Source organism: Heteronotia binoei, chromosome 2 (assembly GCF_032191835.1).
Source record: "Heteronotia binoei isolate CCM8104 ecotype False Entrance Well chromosome 2, APGP_CSIRO_Hbin_v1, whole genome shotgun sequence".
In the NCBI taxonomy this organism is placed as follows: domain Eukaryota; kingdom Metazoa; phylum Chordata; class Lepidosauria; order Squamata; family Gekkonidae; genus Heteronotia; species Heteronotia binoei.
In genome coordinates this window covers 99,403,250-99,426,110 of record NC_083224.1, presented here as the reverse complement: position 1 = coordinate 99,426,110, position 22,861 = coordinate 99,403,250, and the positions used below count along the sequence as shown (strand labels likewise).

The 22,861-nt window shown below is 40.4% G+C and overlaps 2 protein-coding genes across 2 annotated transcripts in view; both read left to right on the top strand.

Moving 5' to 3' along the window:
* Positions 1–13,844: 13,844 nt before the first annotated feature.
* RPS8 (ribosomal protein S8) overlaps positions 13,845–22,861 on the top strand; it is a 169,245-nt gene continuing 160,228 nt past the window's right edge. The window contains exon 1 of the mRNA XM_060231740.1: positions 13,845–13,849. Coding sequence (XP_060087723.1) covers positions 13,846–13,849 — 4 coding nt within the window. The 5' untranslated portion in view covers position 13,845. The remainder of the gene's footprint in view (positions 13,850–22,861) is intronic.
* The window catches only part of LOC132567624 (riboflavin-binding protein-like), a 31,340-nt gene continuing 29,676 nt past the window's right edge, over positions 21,198–22,861 (top strand). Inside the window, exon 1 of the mRNA XM_060233306.1 lies at positions 21,198–21,222. The gene's annotated coding sequence lies outside the window, so the exon portion shown is untranslated. The remainder of the gene's footprint in view (positions 21,223–22,861) is intronic.

Genomic DNA, 22,861 nt, shown 5'->3' with positions numbered 1-22,861 from the left:
TACCCATGACATGCAGGAAGACACACCTGGCAGCCCAAAGCCTTCTCTCTGCTAAGGAAGCACCAGAAGGAACCAGTCAATCACAGCAGAATCTGGGTCCTGCTTCTCCTGGAACAGGCTCAGTTTGTGAGATTAGCCTAACCCAGCATCACCTGCAGGGAAACTCCCTATATAAGCCTGGAATGTGGGCTCAACTAGCCTACAATACTGTTGGTGATTGTACAAGATGCTTGAGTACGGTTGCCATGTCCAACTCAGAAAATATCTGGGGATTTTGGGAGTGGAACCAGGAGACTTTCCCATTCCAAATAAATAAATAAAAATACAGCAGTGCAGTTTCCCCTGAATATAATCCTAATTTCCTCCTCTTTTGCTTTTTTTTGTTCCCCACAGATGCTAAATGAAACAACACACTCACAAAGCAGCCAAAATAAATAGTTTGCATGCCCCCACATTTTTGTGATCTCCCTGGGGAATGTGAGAAAAAGACCCGTAATTTCAGAACATCGTAGTCACCCGTTTGGTTGCCAGGGTGCCTGGAGACTCAACTCACACGCATCTGCCAGGAGAACGTGGGTTTTGTCTACCAGACTGTAAGGGACTTATGTGAGTACTAACAGCCACAACGTTGCAGCAGCGCTCTGTGTCTCCAGAAGAGTGCTAACCAGGAGAACAGATGGGCTTCCAGTCACTCCGTGCGATCACCATCGTGGTCATTGCAGCGGAAGAAGGTGCACCGCCAGGAACTGTCCAGGCAAGCGGTTTCCAGCCTTGACCATAGAATCCATATGGGAAGCCTAACATCACCAGCAGCTATCTTCCTGCAGTGCCAGACTCCATTACAGAGAAGCGGGAGGCTCACATACTCAACAGATGTCACCTGTGCATAAGGCAATCAAGCTTATCTTGGGTGTGGATCCTGTCAGACTGCCTAAGCCTTTGTCCAACAGAACCCATGACAAAGGATGGTGCCAGTAGAGGAATGAAGAAGAGGAAGAACATCTTCACCCAGAGCCAAGTTTCTTTGTATAGATCGGGTGTTACCTTAGGTAGCAATTTGACCATCTATTGTCACCTTTTAGATAAGTTTTGATAGCCTTAATCACCTCCACCCCAATAATTTCTCCCATTCTTTCCCTTAATGGTCATCCTGGAGCCTCCCCCTTTGGCCCATTGTTACCTGGAAGTCCAATCAGGTAACCAGGGCCAAGTCTGCTCATTGGCCAGGTATGGGCATCCAATCAGGTGCCCCCAATAAACTGGCTATTGGCTACCGCATAAGCCCAGCCCTTATGGTCATTGCAGAACCTCCCCTTTTTCTGAGGTCATGTACCAGCTGACCACCTGTCATCCACCCCTGTACCTCTCATCCCCTAAGGGCTCAAGGTAGTCCTTGACCCAGCTCCTCACAGGTGTGCATCTAGCAGTACCCCATTCCTGCTGCTTAGATACATCCCCGATTCATGGCCAGTTGAGGGTCCCCTTCCCCATCGTCCTCGTTTGTCGCCATCGGAGCCTTCCTTGAAGACTACGATCGGTAATTATCACCCTGTTTGTTCATCCTTATGTTACCTTTATGCATTTATCTCTATTTTTATTAGGACTGCATGTGTGTTGTATGTATCAATTATCTTGTATGTGTGTTCTATATTTTTCTGTAATAAATTTTTAATTGTTTTACTTAAATAGTGTCCTTGGCAAATTTAAGCAATAATTTCTGGAAGTGGAATCCTGTATACATAGATTCTAGATCCTTTTTAAGCCAAAGGTGCCCACCTGTCAATTCCCCAACCTCTTTTGAGGGCATTTTGGCTTACAGGAAATTGTGTAGAATAGATAGCTTTACTCACCAGACTTGCTGAATGTAACAGTCTGGTGTATTTCGACCAATTTAAGGAGAGAGAGGTCTAGGCTGTGGAGTTTTTCTCTATCCCATAATCAGGTTCTAGTTAAATCTTTACTATCCCCCCTTATTTTAACTGTCTCATTACTATCCTAAACAGCTTCTGAAAGGAATGCAAAAGGAACAGAGGGACTGGGGTTGACCAATGTGTTGACCTAATCTTCTTCCATCTTGGGGGGAATTAGGATGTGGTATATTTATTGTCTATATGTAGTGGAACAGTCTGCCTCTCCTTTACTATCTGTTTGACTTGGTTTGGTCCTAATGAGTGGAGCTCTAGTTTCAGTTTCCAGTTTTTGCAAGCTGTTGTTGTTAGAGTTGTCTCCTTGCAAATAAATGTCTAATGTTTTGTATCTGCTCAATGGACCTGAGAAAGGGTGCCTGAGTGAATACTCCAACCTGGGAATCCACACTTAGGGCTGCCAGCTTCCAATTTGGGCCTGGAGATCTCCTGCTTTTACAACTGATCTCCAACAGGCAGAGATCAGCTCCCCTGGGGAAAATAGATGCTTTGAAGGGTGGACTATGTGGTATTGTACCATGCTGAGGCCCCTTCCCAGACCCTTTCCTCTCCCAGATCTATCCCCAAAGTCACCAGGTATTTTCCAACACAGACCTGCTAACCCAAGTAAAAGGGGACAATACATAGGAGCAGTGTTCCCTCTAAGCTGAGTTAGTGTGAGCTAGCTCACAGTTTTTTAGCCTCTGGCTCACACATCTTTGTCTTAGCTCAAAAAGGATGGCCCCAGAGCAAACTAAGGCTGAGGTCAGACGCACGTAAACTGACAAGATGGGCATGGATGAAAGCCAGATGCATGTCGGATTTTATGCGGTTGTCCAAACATCAGCACCTGGCAATGGTTGTTGGCTCGTTCGTGTCCCGAACTGCCACGACTGAGACACGGACTTTTTTGACAGTACATTAAATCCAGAATAAGAGGGAATGCGCACGCTCTAAAGAGAAGAAGCCTCGGCTCGCCCCTCTCCGGATAAGAAAAGAGATTAGGACCGAAAGATAAGTAAATATTGAAGTTTTTGGGGTCATAATATTTGGCAGTGAGGCTAGAGAGTCAAAGAAGTAAAAGGCGTGCTCAGAAGAGTGCTAGCAGTGAGAAAAAGGGAGTATTTTGGCAAAACAGATAAGAAACGGAGGCAGTAATTAGCAGCATAGAAATGGCTGCCACTACAGTGAAACAGCTTTCGGAACAAATAGCACAATTTCAGGCTTTAATGATGCAATCTCAGAACAAGATAGAGGAAACTTGCTGAGATAAAAAATGAAGTTAGTCAGATAAACAAGGAACTGCAAGATATTAGGCAGCTGGCCAACAAAGCAGATAAGGCAGCTTCAACAAATAAGAAGGACATAGTTCATTTAAAGGAACAGATTAAAAGCCTCTCTGACAGAGCAAGAAGGGCTAACCTTATCGTCCATGGTATTTCAGAAGACATTGACTCACGACACTTGGAAGATGGGATAGTAAATTGGCTTTCAGAACAGCAAACAGGTGTTATGATTAAATCCGGAATAAGAATGCTTCCGACGACTCCCACGCGTACTTTCTATGTTTGAACGCTCCATTGTAGCCGACTCGTCACAATCGCACATCCACTTCCGTGCGAGAGCCCACTCCAAATGATATCATTGCACCAGCAATTGTTGACTCAGCCTTCCAACCTTCCAAGGTTGGTAAAATATGTACCCAGCTTGCTGGAGGGGGAAAGTGTAATGACAGGGAAGGCAATGGCAAACCACCCTGTAAAAGGTCTGCCATAAAAACTTTGTGAAAGCAGTGTCACCCCAGAGTTGAAAATGACTGGTGCTTGCACAGGGGACCTTTCCTAAATGGGAGGGGGGAGGCAGATCACCCACCTTTGCTGTCTCCCTGCCAGGGGAGGAGGATGACCCACCTTTGCCGTCTCCCCACCAGGCGGAGAGACAGCAAAGAGAGTTGCCGTGCCCCCCCTTTTAAACACCACAGCGGGGTGTTTAAATGGGGGGGAGGAAGATCCCCCACCTTTGCTGTCTCCCCGCCAGGCGGAGAGACAGCAAAGAGAGTTGCTGTGGTCCCCCCACAATTTAAACACCACAGCAGGGTGTTTAAATGGGGAGGAGGAAGATGACCCACCTTTGCTGTCTCCCCGCCAGGCGGAGAGACAGCAAAGAGAACTCCTGGGCTTCCCCTTCCTTTCTGGGTGTTTAAATGGGGGGGGGGGCAGATCGCCCACCTTTTTCTGGCACCTTTTTAAAAAAAAAGCCAAGCATGATATCCCACGGTACTGCGCTTGCGCGAGTGTGGAATGCCATCTCAAAAAATGAGGTCCGGTTGAGACCTCTGATCAACCAGCAACGGGACCAACGCTGCTTAGAACTGAAGGATGGAGGGGGGCGGAGCGTCGCTGAACAATGGTGGACGCATTTTAGAGCAGCTCCTCCACCTTCCCAACTAAATCTGGGCCCTACAGCCAAGTCGCAGGCTTTGAATTCAGTCCCAGATGGGAAAATCTCTAAAAACAAAAGTGAAGGCTAAAGATACTCCAAAAACAAAAGCGAAGGCAGCTTCAGAGGCATCGCCGTCGGTAAGAAGTTTTTTTTCTCCCAATTCCTCCCCGGTCCGGGAAACTCACTCTGAGTCAACAGAGCTTAGCATGGCGCCCGGGCAAAACTCACCCATAACTGAACAACTGAGTAATGAGGAAGCCCCTCTATGTAGAAAAGACCTCCTACAGCTAAAAGAGGACATTCATATTTATTTTAAAGAGACTGTAGAGAGTCTTCTGGCCCCAGTTAATAAAAAAGTAGAAGAAATGGCAAATGATTTGGAACTAACTGCCAAAATGGCAGAGCGCACAGCAGAAGCCTCGCTGGCTATGCAAGCTGAAATAAAGCAGATGAAAGCTAGAGAGTCGCTGCTTAATACGAGACTTATTACGTTGGAAAATCGTTGGAGGGCCCTCGGCCTGAAATTTAGAGGGATTAAGCAAGGGGCGGAAGAGAATATGGGTATTGTAACTTTTATTGCTAAATGGCTGGCTAGAGCATTAGCTCTAGAAAATGGCGTGGCCCCTGCTATTACAAAAGCCATGCGTTTGGGACCGTTGGTATCGGCGCGAAATGGGAAGCCAAGAGACATCCTGGTTCAATTTGTGTACCCTATAACCAGAGCTAAGATACTTCAAGAAGCCAGAAAAAAAGGTGCTTTAAACTGTGATGGACAAAAAGTGCTGGTGCTGTTAGATCTCCCGGCTGAGGCATTAGAAAAAAGGAAAAAGCTAAAATTTTTCTCCACCAAACTATATAATGAAAACATAAGATTCCGATGGAGCCCTGTTTCGGACATTCTAGTATACAAAGGAGGCGCACTTTTTAAAGCATCGGATATAGAAACGGGAAAGCTGCTTTTAGACAACCTAAATGTTAAGCTCTCAAAAAGGGAAGAAGAAGATCTGCAAGCCTTTTGCCCTGTGTTAGAGGAACAACAAGCCCCTGCTGCGCCGTGAACTAATGATGTACTGGAAAGCAAGAATGTAACAACGACTTTCCGCCTGGTTTAACACAAACAGAACTACTGAAATTCTTATATGTCTTGATGTACTATAAGTTCTTTAAGATTTCTAGAGTATAGACAACGAATTCATGTTCCTTATAACTTATATTTTATTTTATAATTTTAAAAGAGATCTAGAGTGATATAAGCTGCCAAAACGGAAGAAGAAGACTTTCCCGCCTTTTTTTACCGGCGTTAGAAGACCAGCAAACCCAGGCTGCAATTTGAAATGAACCAATGTAATGACATACAAGACCACAAGAGGGCAATAGCATCCTGAATGGTTTGAATGACTTTAACATAGATAGAACTACAGAAGCCCTTGTATGCCTTAATACATTATAAGCTGTTTAAGGTTTTTTTTTTTAGTGTGTTATTAATTTGATTGCTATTAGTATTTTGAATTAGAGTTGGATAATTAAGAATTATAGCTAATGAATATTTATTCCCAGTTCTTTATAAACTTATAATATAACAATTAAGTGCTCCTATGTTATGTTAAGCATTTTATAGTGAAATTTGGTTGAGCACTCAGGAATATTTTCTGACTCAAGACTTTAAGACTGCGTGTCTAAGGAACTTACCTTGTGATTAAGGGAAATCCCTTTTTATTTGTTGTAATGTTTATTATGCTAGGTATTAATGCCTTAGCTCTAAATTGTTAAGGAATTTGTTATATGATAATGTATTACTATTAAGACTATTTTCCTTAATCAACCATGGATATAACCTGCATATACATATGGGACAGGATTGAATATGTTGGAAAACCTAGGTACCTGAAAGTTAAAATTTATTTTATTTTTAAGGTAGTATATAAACTAGCCTGCTTAAACTTCTCAGAGTGGGGAGGAGGGGATGGTTTATTTCGTGTTTTAGTATTAATTGAAAGATATCTAATTTTCTTGATTTAACAGGAAAACATCTCTTTTTGGGTAGGAAAACAGCTTTGTGACTCCAGATAAGTGACCATATGAACAACGCCCCCCAGAGGCTGTTTAGTAAGAGAGTAATCTAATCTTTTCAGACAAGAAGGCACTGCAATAGCTTTCTTTTTTTTCTCTCTTTCCTTTATAAGGGGAGGGGACTCTGAAAAGCTTCCTTAGTTAAGGGAATTGTGTTTAGGGTTAATTGTTGTTGTTGTTAGTTTGTTAAGTGGTGTTGTGTTTTGACACCATCGATATTTTTTAACTACCTTAAAAGATGGCACATTCATATAAGCTTCTTAGCTGGAACTGTAGAGGCCTTAACAACATTGTAAAACGCAAACGGCTTCTCAACACTATGCAGAGAGATAGAGCAAATATAGTATGTCTTCAGGAGACACATCTAAAGAATATGAATGGAAAATTGTTATCTTCAAATTGGTTTACCCAAAGTTATTTGGCGGCAGGGACATCAAAATCCAGGGGTGTTGCAATTTTAATTTCAAAATCAGTACCCTTTCATTGCCAAAAAATAAAAGCTGACCCTAGGGGTCATTACATTTTCGTTAGAGGAGAGTTAGACGGCCAGCCACTGACAATGGCATCTTTATACGCCCCAAATGTAAATCAGAAAGACTTTATTAGGACAACGCTGCAATTATTAGCAGATTTTCAGGTGGGGGAGACCATAATTGGTGCAGATCTAAATTATATAATGGACCCCAAATTAGACAGAACACAGAAACCAGGAAAAAAGGTAGCAAAATCTACAGATTTATTAAAAATAATAGATTCATTTAATTTAGTAGACATTTGGCGTTCACTAAACCCTGCAGTAAAACAATACACTTACTACTCTAATGTACACCAAATTCATACAAGAATTGATTATCTCCTAGTAAGTAAAAAGATAGCTAATCAAATACAAGAAGCAGATATAGGGCCACGTATAATATCTGATCATTCATGGGTTACAGGGACACTTTCTACTCAAAATGATGACAACCAGGGATACCATTGGAAATTAAACAAACTATTGCTACAGGATGAATTGATATGTAAGAAAATAACAGCAGCAATACAGGAGTACTTTAAATTTAACTCTATTAAAGATGTATCACAGGAAACGTTGTGGGACGCATTTAAAGCGGTCATAAGAGGGCAGCTAATAGCAATGGCGTCCACCTATAAAAAGGAAAGGCAATTATTATTACTAGAACTCACAAGTAGAATTAAACACCTAGAACTGCAATATGCTAAAAAAGGTGGGAAAAAACTATTAAGGACATTAGAACAGGAACGTAAAAAATTAGATTTGTTAGAAACCTCCCAAATACAAAAAAACTTAATGATACTTAATCAAAAATACTTTACTAAAACTCCAAAATCGATAAAGTTACTCAAGCAAAGGACCATACAAAGAAAGGTATCGCACCTTATCCATAACATGCGGAACCATCAGGGATCCCTGGTTACTAAATCTAGTGAGATAACCCAAATATTCCATAATTTTTACCAACAACTTTATAAGTCAGAGAATCCGGACCGAAATAAAATTAAAGAATATCTCACCTCTATAAACTATAATATAAAAATATCTCCTGAACACATCTCTTACCTAGAACAACACATAACACAAGTTGAAATATCTGAAACCCTAAAACATATCAAAAACAATAAAGCCCCAGGTAGGGATGGTATCCCCATCGAATTTTATAAGAAATTTGAATCTGTGTTAATAACCCCCTTGGTACAAACATGTAACTCAGTTATGGTCAAGGGAGTAATGCCTACTACGTGGTCAGAAGCCAGAATCACAGTAATACCCAAACCCGGAAAAGACAAACAATACCCTGCATCTTATAGACCGATATCAGTTTTAAATAATGATTTTAAAATCTTCTCAGCTTTAATGGCCAACAGACTGAACAAAATCATTGCAAACTATGTACATAGCGACCAGTCGGGGTTTATTCCCACAAGAACTCTTACAGATAACATCCGTAAAACTTTGGATTTAATCTTTTGGGGAAAACAAAAAAAAGTGGAATCAATTCTTTTGGCCATTGACGCGGAGAAGGCCTTTGATAGGGTGGAGGTCCCTTATTTACTTACTTTATTACAGCATATGGGCTTTGGTCCAAAATTCTTAACCTCCATTGAATCGTTATATGCCAAGCCAAAAGCACAAATTTTCGTAAATAACTATAGATCAAATGACTTTAACTTACATAGGGGTACAAGGCAAGGGTGTCCCTTGTCACCCATTTTATTTGCACTTTCCATAGAACCATTGGCCTTTGCTGTACGAAATGAGAAATCAATAAGTGGTATTCCAATAGGAAAAGAAGAATACAAATTAAGCCTGTTCGCAGATGATGCTGTATTTTACTTCACTAATCCCTCCCAGTCGGTTACCTCATTACTTCATCATATAAAAAAATTTAGCATGGTATCTGGCTTTACTATTAATTATACAAAATCTGAACTGTACCCTATTTATTTATCCTCAACTTCCAAATTAGAATTATTAAATGCTTTTCCTTTCAAATGGGTTCAAAAATCTATTCGACACTTGGGTATCCAAATACCATTGAACCTGCAGGATCTTCACACAGTTAACTATAAACTACTAGATGACTCTATTAAAACACATTTAGAACAATGGAATAAACTCAATCTAACCTTGTTAGAAAAAATTGACATGATTAAAACCTTTGTTATGCCTAGATATTTGTTTTTATTTTATAATTTACCGTGCTACATTTCGCCCAAAGAATTCAGAGACAGACAACACCTCTTCTCCAAATTTTTATGGTCACATAAAAGACCAAGATTTCAGTTTAAATTAATGACTAGACCAACAAAACAGGGGGGGTTGAGCTTGCCTAACTTAGAGGCTTACTACTTAGCTGCTAACTTAAAAAATATCCTATGGTACGCAGTGAAAGACTGTGACAAAGCCTGGGTAAAAATTGAAGCATCTTATTTAGTAAGGGACCACCTATGGGAGGCTATTTGGAATATACCGAATGATAGAAACTTTATTGAAGACAACAATCCTTATTTATCCTTAACTTTAAAAATCTGGGATAAATATAAAAAAACTCTAATACCATCCATCTCACCGATGGCAAGTTTCTTGGGACAAGCATGGTTTAAACCAGGTCGTGAAACTAAGGACTTTAAAGTCTGGAGAGATGCTGGCATATACCAATTTCAAAACATTATTAAAAATAAACAAATGTTAACTAAAACACAATTGGAAACTCAGTACAAAATATTGATCCCATGGTTCCAATACCAACAACTGCATTATATCTTACATAATCCTAGAATTACAGATGTAATTGATAGGCCATTAACAACATTTGAAAAGCTGTTAAGAAGGAATCCAACACAAGCTAAAGCTTTAACATCCACTATTTATAACCTCCTTAATACCAAAGATTGGTCTGAAACCACAAGCCAGCAGAAAGCATGGGAGAAAGATTGTGGCATGTCATTTACTTTAGAACAATGGCAGACCATTTGGGAATCACCACTTTATAACACATATTCATTAAATTTGAAACTCCAAAACTATAAACTTTTTTCCAGGTGGTATTTGACACCTAAAAAACTCTTTTTATCACGTATAAAGCCTACCCCTGAGTGCTGGAAGAAATGTAAGCAGGAAGGGTCATTTTTACATTGTTGGTGGCTATGCCCAGAAGTCAACAAATTCTGGAAAGAAATTAAACCCATAATAGATAACATTATTGAGGGTGCTATTCCTTTTACTCCAGAATCCTGTCTTTTAAACTATTGGCCCGATATAAAACTTTCTCCATTGAAAAAAGAACTGGCAACTCTTCTTTTGATGGCGGCCAAACTTTTGATTGCCCAATATTGGAAACGAGATGTGTCTCCCAACAAACTGCAATGGATGTCCAAAGTATGGGAAGTAGCAGCTTTAGACAAATTAGCCATACAAATAAGGGTATTTGATATACAACAGAAGAACAATAATTTTGTTGAGAAATGGTTCCCCTTTTTTAAATATATAAACTCAGATGAAGACTTTGAAAAGCATATTCCAAAGAAATATATTACTTTCTCATACTATTGAAGAATTTTTTCCCAAATCCTATGTTATATAATGAATGATAATGTATTAGAAATATGGATGACATATGCAACACTGTGAAAGGATAGAAAACGGTAGTGGTGCTCTGCTTAGATTCAATAGTTCTTATGCCATGAAGATAAGCTATGTACTTTATTGTAATTGTTTTGTTGTTTAGAGTGTATTAAGGTTGTTGGTTATAGTTGAAAAATTAATAAAAAATTTAAAGTTTAAAAAAAAAAGAACTGAAGGATGGAGGGATGTCTGATCAGGAAATTCGTTGTAAAAAAGCTGCGAGGTATAATAGCGACGGGTTAGGGATGGATTTAATGGTGAGTGTGACCGCGGCCTAAGTTATGCAATAGCTCACAATTTTAATGCCAGTAGCTCAAGAAGTAGAATTTTTGCTCACAAGACTCCACAGTTTAGAGGGGAAATTGCAGAACTATCATTTTAACCAATATAAGGTATAGCAAACTTTTGTTATCTGCATTACTGTGCTTGATGGAAATGCATGGGTCTTTTGACCACCTTAATACTTGGGTTGATTCTCATTACTCAGACCTACAACAGACCCTGATTCTCGAACATAAGGGGTACTGGGTAAACATTCAGCCTATGCATTACTATTTACTTCAGTTGCATTTCTGTGCCCTACCCACATACCTTTTAAAGATATGGGCTACAAATTATCTAAGTAACATCCATTATTTTTTTAAAAATGTATAAAAACAATTACAGTTGTTCAGAACTACAACAAAACTAACATTTTAGCCATTTATAAGTAGTAAAAGCAATTTTAGGATGACATATCTATTACAGCATTCAAGTGTCTTCTGAACTTTGTTTTTAAAGCTTACGCAATTCTCCAAACATCCTATAAGGTGATTCCAACCTCACTCCCCAGGGGAGGGAGTGACACATCTCAGAGTTAATTGCTGACCTTTATTTTGGTCATGCTGAACAACTCTTGAACTATCTGATCTGTCCTGCCAGTTTTGCAAACCAACTGGGTCAGAGTGCCTCAAACATAGCAAAAACAGAATAAATGGGAAATCTCAAACCGTCCTAGCAAAATTCCCTCTGAATTGCTTGCTTTCCCTTTTTGTTTTTGCCTTACATAACCAAAAATATTTAGAGATTTGGGATTTCTCCCCTGGATTTAATGAACAAAGATACTTTAGAAATCAGTTATAAAATTTTAAATAAGATTTTTGCATCAGATATTGACAAAAAATACTTTGACTGTCAAATATTAACAGTTTGACCTGAACTGTCTAATCATGGTAACTTCTGGTTGGCAAGGGGACAATGTGGGAATTGGAGTCACTTTGTATGCTTATGCTTGAAGTGGCTTTCCAAAACAAATACCACCAAACTCTAAAAAAAAAAAATGTTGGCCAGTTTCTGAGTTACTGGAATCTAAACTCAAGTAGACTTTAAAAAATAACAAGCAAAATTCTGTGAAGTCCTATGCAGAGTTGTTCCTATTTAAATCAATGGGTTTAGATTGGAGCAACTCTGTATAGAACCGCACTGTAAATGCCACTAGTGAATAAAAGTTATTAATAGTGTCATGCATGTAACTACTATGGTACATTTATGCAGGGCTGCCTTTGAACATGGTCTGAAAACTTCAGGTTGTCCAAAATGTAGGAGCCAAGCCTACTGTCACTGAGGGTATGAGGCAAAGCACCCTGATTTCTCCCAAGACCTGCTCCAGCATGTGTCTCCCTGCCTACACCATCTTTATCGCCTTCAAGACTGGATTCAAGAATATGGTAATTGGCTATTAAGAGAACCTATGTTCAGTTCTGTATCTAGATGGAAGAGGGAAAGCAGGAATGGATGTTGTCATCCTTTGGAGGGTTCCATCAAGAAGTTCCCTGACTGCATTTGGGAAACCATCTAATGCCAAATGGCAAAAGATTATAATTAAGCCATAGGCAAGAGGAAAGCCATGCTAACTTCGTTATTTGACTGGGCAATGACTCTGACTATGCCAAGCCCCATCATGATGAACTGCTGTACAGACAACACTTAAGCCTCTAGCTTGAACTGTGATATTCTAAAATGTATGCCATCTAATACTTCAATACCTGGTATTAGATGAAGTTAACTTTTCTTATTTACTTGCTGCGGGATTGTAGCGACTGTGGTGCCCAGTGATCACACAGGCTTTCCCCTAAAGGGTTGATTTTTAAACACTTTTTTAGTCTGGCAACTATTGTTTCAAGCAGTCTGTGCCCAGTTTTTTATAATCTATAATTTCATACTGGACTGGGTCCTTTTAATGCTGAATTGTAATTAATATGTTTTAATATTTTGTTTTTGTTATTATATAAGTCACCGCGGTCAGGTTTCTAGAGAGACAGTAAGTAAATATATTAAGTATATTTCTAAGTAAATATAGAAGTGCATTACTGGAAATTAAAACTGAAACCCTTCTAAACCCTTTGATTTAAAAGGACTTAGAAGGGTGCAACATTTTTTAGACTTACACTGTAAGTCAAGCAACATAGTCATATGTTTGTTCACTGTGAAATAATTCCACTAAGGTCAGTGGTACTTATTTTCAAGTAAACGTGCAAACAATTCATATGATATTTACTTGGAAATCTAATTGACCTTGGTGGGACTTACCGGTAATTCAGAGTAAAGATGTATGATATCCTTCTGCTAGATATCACTGTGCAAATCCTTTCCATCAGTGTTTGTATGCACTTTGTTCACTGTTCTACTCTCCCAGAACTGTTTTGACCTCTGTCTGCTAGTATCTGGACTATTGCTTAGCTTCTTAGACACTCAAAGCAGAACTTTTATAACACCAATATAACAACTATTGTTAAATTGTCTAACATATGAAGTCTTAGCAGTTCACAAAGAGATGAAAAACAGATACTTTGTTTCCTATGAGCTCTCTCAACAGCATTCTTTCTGCATCTGGAAAAAGAAAAACAGTGATGTGTCACAGCAGGGTTCTATGTCTAACAAAGTAAACATTATTAAATTTGTTCGTCTGAACTGGCAAGGAGGAAATTATCCTTCAGTGCTGTAGCCCACAGGAAAACTAATATTTTACTACAGCTTTGTAGACTCCTGTCTCTATTGTATGCAGGGCCAGCTTGCCCACTAGGCAAACTAGGCAATTGCCTAGGGCACCAGGAAAGGGCTCTCCCCTGCACCCAAAGCAATTGTCTGTCTCTCCCACCACCACTGCCCACCCCCTCTCTTCCCTTCTGCAGCGCAGCACCACGCTCCACCCACCCTCCCCCACAATCAGAGGAGCGACAAGGTTCAGAGTCAGCCCTACCTGCTTCAACAGGGCCCAGGCTGATTCTAAGTTGTTTGAAGAGCAGGATGGAGGGGGAGTTTTGCCCCTCCCTCACTTCCAGAAGTGAGGGGGGGAGAAGCCTCCTTCACGGGGGGGGGGGGATGACAGAGCATGGCGCCGTGTTGCAGTACTGCAAAGGGCAGGTGGGGGGCGGTGGCAGGGGGTGGGGGGAGGTGGCAGGCAGGGAGCCTGCCTGGGGCACTATGCGCCCTCAGGCCAGCACTGATCATATGTAAGTGATTTCTAGATTAATCATATAAAGAACCTTCATGTATCCTGATACCATATGTACAGGAGAGGATTCCTATATTCCATCATGATGTTCGTGCCCTTCAGCTTTATAGATACATATCTTATTTGTTCTTTGTGAACTGATATCCAAATGTTGTTACAGAAAAGCCATTCCTCCTTTGGGTTTGCATTTACCATAATAAATACCACTACTTGAACTTAACGAATACATCTTGGATATGTCCCATATGGTTTGCTCACCTAAGTCATATTCAGACTTGCATGTATTTTGAAATTGCATGGAAGCGTAAGGAAAACCTTCTAATGTAGTGCTGGCTGTTGGGCAACGGCTACTGAAATGTCAGTGAGATATGGCTGATCAAACTCCAATGGCTGTGGCCTACAGGCATGCATCCCTTTATGGATCCCATTAGAATGCAATGTTCTCTCTAATTTCCACCCGGACTGAACAGAGCTGTTCACATCCTAAGCAGAATATAAATGCTTTAATCTTAAAATGGGCAATGGACAGTACAAGACCCTGCAGGCTCCAGACTGTTGCTGAGTGGAGCTTCTTTTGTTTGAGTGGCTGCTCGTGTGTGCAGCTTAGAGGGAACACTGCCTACAGTAGGCTACAGGAGAGGATCTACTGGCCTGTGTGGCTTTTTGTCCTGGAGCAAATTTTTCAAATAACAAAATTTGCAAGATCAGACATGCAAAAAACCCCCCCCAATTATGTGTGTTTAATTTCTTGGCTCAGAATTTACATCACCTTGGTACAGAGATTTACACACAGTCCTGGTTAAAAAAATACTTCTTATTTAACTATTTCTAGTTTTCTTAGGCATAAAAAGTAGTTTAAAATGGTTGTGCTGTCCAGGTAAAATCTGTGAGTAGTTTTTAACATTTTAATAAAGAATTGAATTGTACTCAAGTAGTAAAGTGCTAAAAGTATATATTGATAAAATAAAAGCAATATTATATTGACCTCTATAAGATATTTATTTTTTTAACCTATGGGTTGTTTCTTAGTATTTGACTCACTCCCATGGGATTAAAATGGGAGCTCTACAGGAGTTGGGGTTGCCAAGTCTGTGTTGGAAAACACCTGGAGACTTTGGGGGTGGATCTGGGAAAGGGTGGGGTTTGGGAAGGGGAGGGGCCTCAGCATGGTGCAATGCCATAGAGTCTGCCCTTCAAAGCAGCCATTTTCTCTAGGGGACCTTACCTCTGCCAGCTGAAGATCAATTGTAAAAGTGGGAGATGTCCAGGCCCCACCTGGAGGCTGGCAACTAACAGGAGCTAAAAGTTGTAGCCCACCCCTTTCAGGTTCCTCTAATGCTGAGGAACCATTGGCAAGTGGAGTATCTATCATCCCATTTGCCCTGCCCTAGCCTCAAATTGGAAGGAAGATGTCTCAAATATTGGGGTGCACCGTTATACCCAAGGTGCCCTGCAACCAATGTCCTCCAAGGGAAGATTCCCTGTCACAGCAGACTCTTGTTCAAGAGTCAATGGAAATAGCAGACCAGGAGCCTTTGACTGGACCTGACTACCTCCAGTACTCTAGAAACAAAGAAGGTAGAGAGCCTGAACCAGACAAAGGAGTACACACCTGGTCCCTCAAGGCATTCCACGCTCAAATTTCATATCTAGATTTCTGTGAGATATAGAATTCAACTCTGGCTACAGAGTGGATTGATTTATCATCCCGCATATATGCCTTCAGCTAAGCTGTAGCCTTTGCTGGTTCAACAGGTCTCCACCTAGTTTGTGCTTGTCCTGTTCCCTGTAACAAGACCCCTTGTTCTCCACTTTCTACATTGACAGTGCTCCAACCCAGCATTATCTCAGCTGCCTGCTGGAGACCCTACCCCATAGTTAGCTAGGAACAGAATAGACTACCCATCACTTACTTTGTATTCAGTAATTTCTGTATTAACTTTAAAATCTACTGTTCTAATGTGAGCTGCTATTGTAATTTCTAAGGACACTGAAGTCTGTTCAACAATATTCACTTCGGGAAATGAAAAACTGAGGAGTATGTAGAAGTCACCCATTATGAGACAGATGCAACAGAAACAATAACCAGCCTGCTGCTATTTACTATTCTTCAATGCATAATCCAAAGAATTATACCACATCCTGGAAGATGCCCTTCTTCTTACAGGTCTGAGGTTGCAGACATGTTAAACCTGAAACAGCTACTCATCAGTAATAATGGACCAAACACAAACCCAGGAAACTGCCAGTATCCTTATTCTTTCATTTACATAGGCTCCATCTTTACACAAAAGGATAAGTAGAAACAAATCAGACATTTCAGTGGTAATACTTAGAGGGGATTGTCCTGATTTTTCCAGGACATTTTGTGGCAGGCTTAAAAATTACTCTAATCCAACAAAAAGATTTCTAAGGGGGACTATGATGTGAAGGCATCAATCTGGAATTCATTAGCAAATTTGACAAATTTAGTATCAGTAGATAGTGAGCATTCCTTGCTAAAGAAAGCAATTGTCCCCTTTCTGTTGCTGACCTTGCAATATCTATTCTTCCATGCTTCTTATTGAAGGTGAACAGATGGATTTTGTATGAATTTGTGTTCAGCATAATGTAATCCTGCTATCTTTTGCACTGCTTGAGCTTTTTACTTTATTTTGTAAAAAACTTTTCTCCTTGGTGTATCCAATAATGTAATATTTCTATATACTTAAGTAATCAGTTATGATAAATGCGGGCTGACCCATGCACTTTTTTGCCATAGTGTTTGTTATAAGCTACTTCTTTGTTTTTATTAGAGACCTGGAAGCTCACAAAGTTTTAGGTAAGTAATTTTACCTTTGGAAGATCAGTTCACTTGCAGTTATAATAACAGAACAAAAAATTTCATTTCTCGAAATTAAATAACTTACTGTTCTACCCAGGGGTCATTTAGTAGAAAAAGAGGTGCAAGAACTCAATTCTTAAGAGTTCAGCAAAATTCTCACAGGGGGTTTGAACAATGAAGCCCAGAAGCAAGTATTGGGGAGGCAGGGAGAAAGAAAGAACACAATAAAATTTAGAGGTTCCGGATCTCCACTCCTGTGAGCTTCTGCACAAAATGAGACCTGGTTCTACCTACCCAACAAAGCTGGAGTACAGTGGCATCTTTACTACCAACAACGTTTTAATTTAAGGCATAAGCTTTTGTGTGCATACACACTTCTTCAGATACAGTGAAGCTGTATGTCCTCAACCACTACATATAGGAAGCAAGAGGGATGGGTGGGAGGACTGGTTGTCAAGAAGGGCCAGGAAGATGCATAAATACTGCATGATTATAGCTGACATTGGATTAAGGCAGTTGGTAAAATCTGTGAATAGCAGTACATTAGCTTACAAATACAAGAGTTATCTTTTGTGAGAACGAAATTTTGAATCCAATGGCACTCCTACCTACCATCACTGACAATTACAACTGTAACAGTGCAATAGTAAAAGAGACATTGGCTAACTGAAACCAAATCAGCCTATGCTCAAACTACCTAGAAAGTGTTCTTGTTCTAATGTTGTTGACTGACAATCTCAAACTTTGTCACTGGGTTTTTAATGTCAAACAATCTGTTGTTCCAAAGTTCCAAGGTTAGCGCTGTCATCAAAAATTGAATGCTGTCTGTTAACAACTGATATTTGAGGAAACTATGATAAAACCATCACTGCCAACAAATGTTCATCACATTATTCCAACTGAATGATTGTGTGATATAATAACTTTAATGCAAACTGAACACCAGCACCGTACATTACAAAATGTGTCAATAATAAATTTCAGCTTTTTGGTCCTCATCTATGTGTCTAGATAGCAGGGGCATCACAATTCCCTCTGATTTCTTTTTTGTTCTTCATCAGTAGCTTGACGCAAATATTGAAGACTATAGGTAAAACAACCAATATCCTTGACTCCACATCTCCTATGGAAACTCTCTGTGTCCTGTTGAACAGGAAAAGAATTCAGGTGGGTAGCCATGTTGTCTGAAGTAACAGAACTAAGGATGAAAACATCCTACAAATACAGAGGTTGTGACAACATATTTAAAGTATTCAATAAATAAATAAATTTCTGGTATACTACATTAGCAGGTAAGTAATCAGTTTGTAACAGATAGCAAACTATAGAGTACCATGGTCTTATCACTTTTCTATAATATAATGCAGGAGAGCAGTTAGAAATAGTAAAAGTCAATTTACTTAAAATAAAGTAATCCTACAGTTTTTCAGTCAAACTACAAACTACCAAATTGTTACTATGATGGTACTTACCTCCTTCAACACTCCATAAAATGAATTCTGTAACTTCTCCTATTTGTTATAAAAGTTGTGGTCAGACTGCAGTGCAACCTTTTTTCATTGTTGGTAGTCATATCCTTTAGTACAAAACTTTTGGGTTAAAATACTGGATAAAATCAAGGAGATATTATCTGTGACCATCCCTCTAACACCACAAGCTGCATTATTAAATTACTAGAATATGAAATGAGGATTCAAAAAAAAGAAACTACGCTTGTATTCTTCTCTATAGCAAAAACTTTAGCACTGAAGTGGAAAGATTAAAAAGTGCCTATTGTTGACCAATGGATGAATAATGAACCACGATAAACAATTGTGTTGAATAAAATTCAGCTGATAATGTGATGTAGCAAAACTGTAATCACCACAATTTCTGCCAATTCATAGACTCTCACATGGGCTCTGTGATACACTGGCTGACTCAGCATCCTGAAATCAGAGCTGGCATTAGTATACCCCAAGGTGGGGGAGCTGCCAGGACCAATCCTGCCTCTAAGCTGTGGGATCCATTGCTTCTGCCTCCACCCATTCTCCCCTGCTGCCCATCCACTCACCCATGAGCATTCCCACCCCCCTTGCTCCCACCCATACATGCTACTGTGTGCCATTGGGGGGAAGAGGAAGTGTGGGTGCATATAGCTCAAAGACCAAAGGTTTTACAAGCAAGTGATCTGGAAGGGAAGGACACTTGGATGGGTGAGGTGCACAGGCAGGAAGGGGGTCCAAGCAGAGGTTCAGCAGGGGGCAAAGGGGTGCTCAGGCATTCTTGGCCTGGGGACTCTCAAAAGCTGGAAGTGGCTTTGCTGCCTATGGCATTCTAACCATCTCCCCTCTATCTATGAGTCACTTACCTCCATTGTAAACTATAGTGTAGGTAGGCCCTGGAGGGGTGTAGAGCAGGGGTTCCCAACCCCCGGTCCATGGACCAGTACTGGTCTGTGGCCTGTTAGGAACCGGGCTGTGAGTTGTATAATTATTTCATTATATATTACAATGTAGTAGTAATAATAATAAAATGATGACATTGGATTTATATCCTGCCTTCGACTCTGAATTTCAGAGTGGCTCACAATCTCCTTTATCTTCCTCCCCCACAACAGACACCCTGTGAGGTAGGTGGGGCTGAGAGAGCTCTTACAGCAGCTGTCCTTTCAAGGACAACTGCTGCAAGAGCTATGGCTGTCTCAAGACCATTCCAGCAGCTGCAAGTGGAGGAGTGGGAAATCAAACCCGATCCTCCCAGATAAGAGTCTGCACACAACCACCACACCAAAATAAAGTGCACAATTGTATCATCCCAAAACCATTACCCCCACCCCAGTCCATGGAAAAATTGCCTTCCACAAAACCGGTCCCTGGTGCCAAAAAGGTCGGGGACCGCTGGTGTAGAGGACTCTGGAGAGCAACTATCTACTGTCCCTTGTGAAAATAGCATTCCATATTGCAACAAGGGCATACTGGAAACCAATTGGATCCATCAATCTCTAGAGATATACCATCTTAACTCATCCTCTACCCTTGAAGATAAATAGGTGTCATAGCCACCTTCAGCATGTAACGATTTAACCATGGCAAAGACCTTCACTCTGCCCCTCTAACCAGATCTCCAGAACCCTGTTCAGTGCATATATGTAAATATAATATATGACATTTATCATATAATGGGCCCAAACCAATCTGGAACAATCCCATGGTGCTCCCACAGCTGCCATGAAGTCCTGCATTTCACCCAACCAGGCAGTGTGCATTGATTGACTGATATTTTGCTTTTCTCCCCAGTGAGGCCCAAAGTGACTTACAGCATCATTCTCCTTTCTTCCATTGTACCCTCACAATGACTTTTCCATGAGGTAAACTGGGCTGACATTGGAGTGACTTGCCCAAGTGTTGTATCTTTACTGCTAGGTATTAGAATGAGGAGGAAGCATAGTTTCAAAGCAGCACAGTTCAATAAGTCAGGTTCTTTCTGTGTAGAACTGCAGTCATAACAATTTTATTTTTTTTTCTGTTCTTGCCCACAGTAAATCCTGGCATGGACTAAAACAGGCTAAAACACTGGTCTAGATGAAACACTACACCAAGGTCACCCAGCAAGCTTCCGTGGCAGAGTGGGAATTCAAACCAAGATCTTCATGACCAAAATTAGGCTGTTATCTCATTGATAATATTGATGTTATACTAAATGATACTTTACTGAGCTGCTTGCTAAATCAGTAAACATCCCTATTGCAAGTGACCCTGGGATAAATTTGTTAGCTTTGCAAAAAGTCAGAGGACTTTACTTGGCAAACAGATTATGGGTATCTGCTGATAAACAGCATATATAAAGAGAGAGGGGGGAGAATCAGAAGAATTCCTCTGAAGGAGAAAAAAGGAACTGAAAACCAACAGGTGAGAAAAGGAGATAGGTTTGTTTTGTTTCCTTTATAACCAATTAAATTTAGAACAGTTACAGCAACTAATGAGAAATCTTTGCTTTATACAGGCTTGCAATTAATCCAAAGGAAGTTCACCTCTAGGAAAGAAGATATAGTCCTATTAATTTGCAGGTGATATGCTATCATTTTCACTGGTTTACTCTTCTAATTCGCAATATGGCAAATATGTGTTTTCATGTTTTTTCCAGACACCAAAAGACTGAGCTTAATCCTGAGCACTACTGGTTTATGTCCAACCATTAGTGCACAGAAAATACACAACCTTTATGCATTCTTGTCCAAGCAGAAAGATAAGGGGGGGGGGGGTCATAAGACTTGCAGAGAGGACTATGTTTACAAACTGACTAGGATGTCCTGACCCTTTTTAGGGTTGGCAGTTTGGGTTTGGAAATTCCTGGGGATCTGAGGGTAGATCCTTTGGATGGTGGGGTTTGGGGAGGATGAGAATCTCAGAGGGCTATAATGCCATAGAATCCAGCCTCCAGGGCAGTAATTTTCTCCAGGGGAACTGATCTCTGTAGTGTGGAGATCAGTTGCAATTCTGGGAGACCTTCATGTACCACCTGGAAACTTGCCACCATATCCCTTTAACCAGGGCTCCCCCCCGCTGGAAAAAGGTGCCAGAAATCTAATGAGAAATGAAGGAGAAACACATGGGTGTCCCTCATGAACTTTTCAACATTCTTTTAGAATTTTGTTTCCATGAAAATGTTCTGGGATTCTGTTCTGTTGTGTTCCCCCAGAAAAAAGCCCTGGCTTTAACAGAAGTTTGCTGTGTATAAATTGGAAGTTGAATGTTGCATAATTAAATAATAGCACCTTATGATAATTGTAAATCTCAATGATATTAAGAAGACAGCTAGAGATACCCATTTAAAAGCTGGCAACTCTAAGAGCCAACTGCACATTACAATGTACTAGACTACATATTACAATGTATGTGGGTCTACCACAGGGACTTGGTGCCATATTCCAGTTGCTAGTTCCCAGTAGGAATTCAATTTAAAAATGCTATGTGAGTCAATTCAGATCAGAACCAAAGTACACGGGGGAGGAGGGGCTCCGACCTTCTCCCTTCACCATTTTCCCAAGAGGAAATGGTGGTGTGGGTGTTATCAAAGAAGATAACATGCCCCTGGCACCATTTCAGTTCAGGGGAGAGTCAGGTATCCCTCCTGCATCTAGCTGCAGTCCCAAATCCGCCACCCACAATGCTTTTAAATGGAGTTCCCACTAGGAACTCATATTTGCAAAATGGCATCACATTCTTGTAGAAGACCTGGCACAATGTTCCCTTTAAGCTTCGCATAAATTAGTTTCGTAGATTACTTCCATAACCTTGTAAAAATCTCAGAATGATTTGAAATTATATTTAAAAGATATTTTAAGAATAAGACCTGGAGAACAGGTCTACCCTCCCCAGTCCACTACATTGGTAGATCTGTCCTCTGGAGAATAGGTTTACTCACCCCTTTCTATTATATTGGTGGACCTGGACTCTGGAGAACAAGTCTATTGACCCCTTTCTACTATGTTGGTAGATCTGGCCTAGGACTGTCACCCTGTGTTGAGCCTTAGAAAACATACCAGCACTTGTGGGGTGGGGGGGAGACTCTTGCAGCCTATTTTTTTAAAGAGAAATATAACAACCAGCCTCAGGTCAAGTAGAACAGAGAAGGAACAATCACAGTCAGAACCCTGCCAAATCTAACAAACAGAAAGATATTTAAACTACTTATTTATTCAAATATTTATATCCCACTTTTCCCTGTGACTCAAGGGAGTTCACAAACCATACTTAACAGCATAATAGGGGTGCGCAAAAATCACTTTTTTCCAGCTCTGGGGGGCTGTTTTTGAGGTAGAGGCACCAAACTTGCAGCACAGCTGCTGCAGCCTCAGCTCAAAAACCTCCCCAATTTTCAAAAAGACTGGACCAAGGGGTCCAGTTCTATGGGTCCCAGAAGGAGGTGCCCCCGTTGTTTCTAATGGAGGGGAAAATGCCTTGTGAGCAGAGAGCAGAAATCTGTGAGCAGCATTTTAAAAA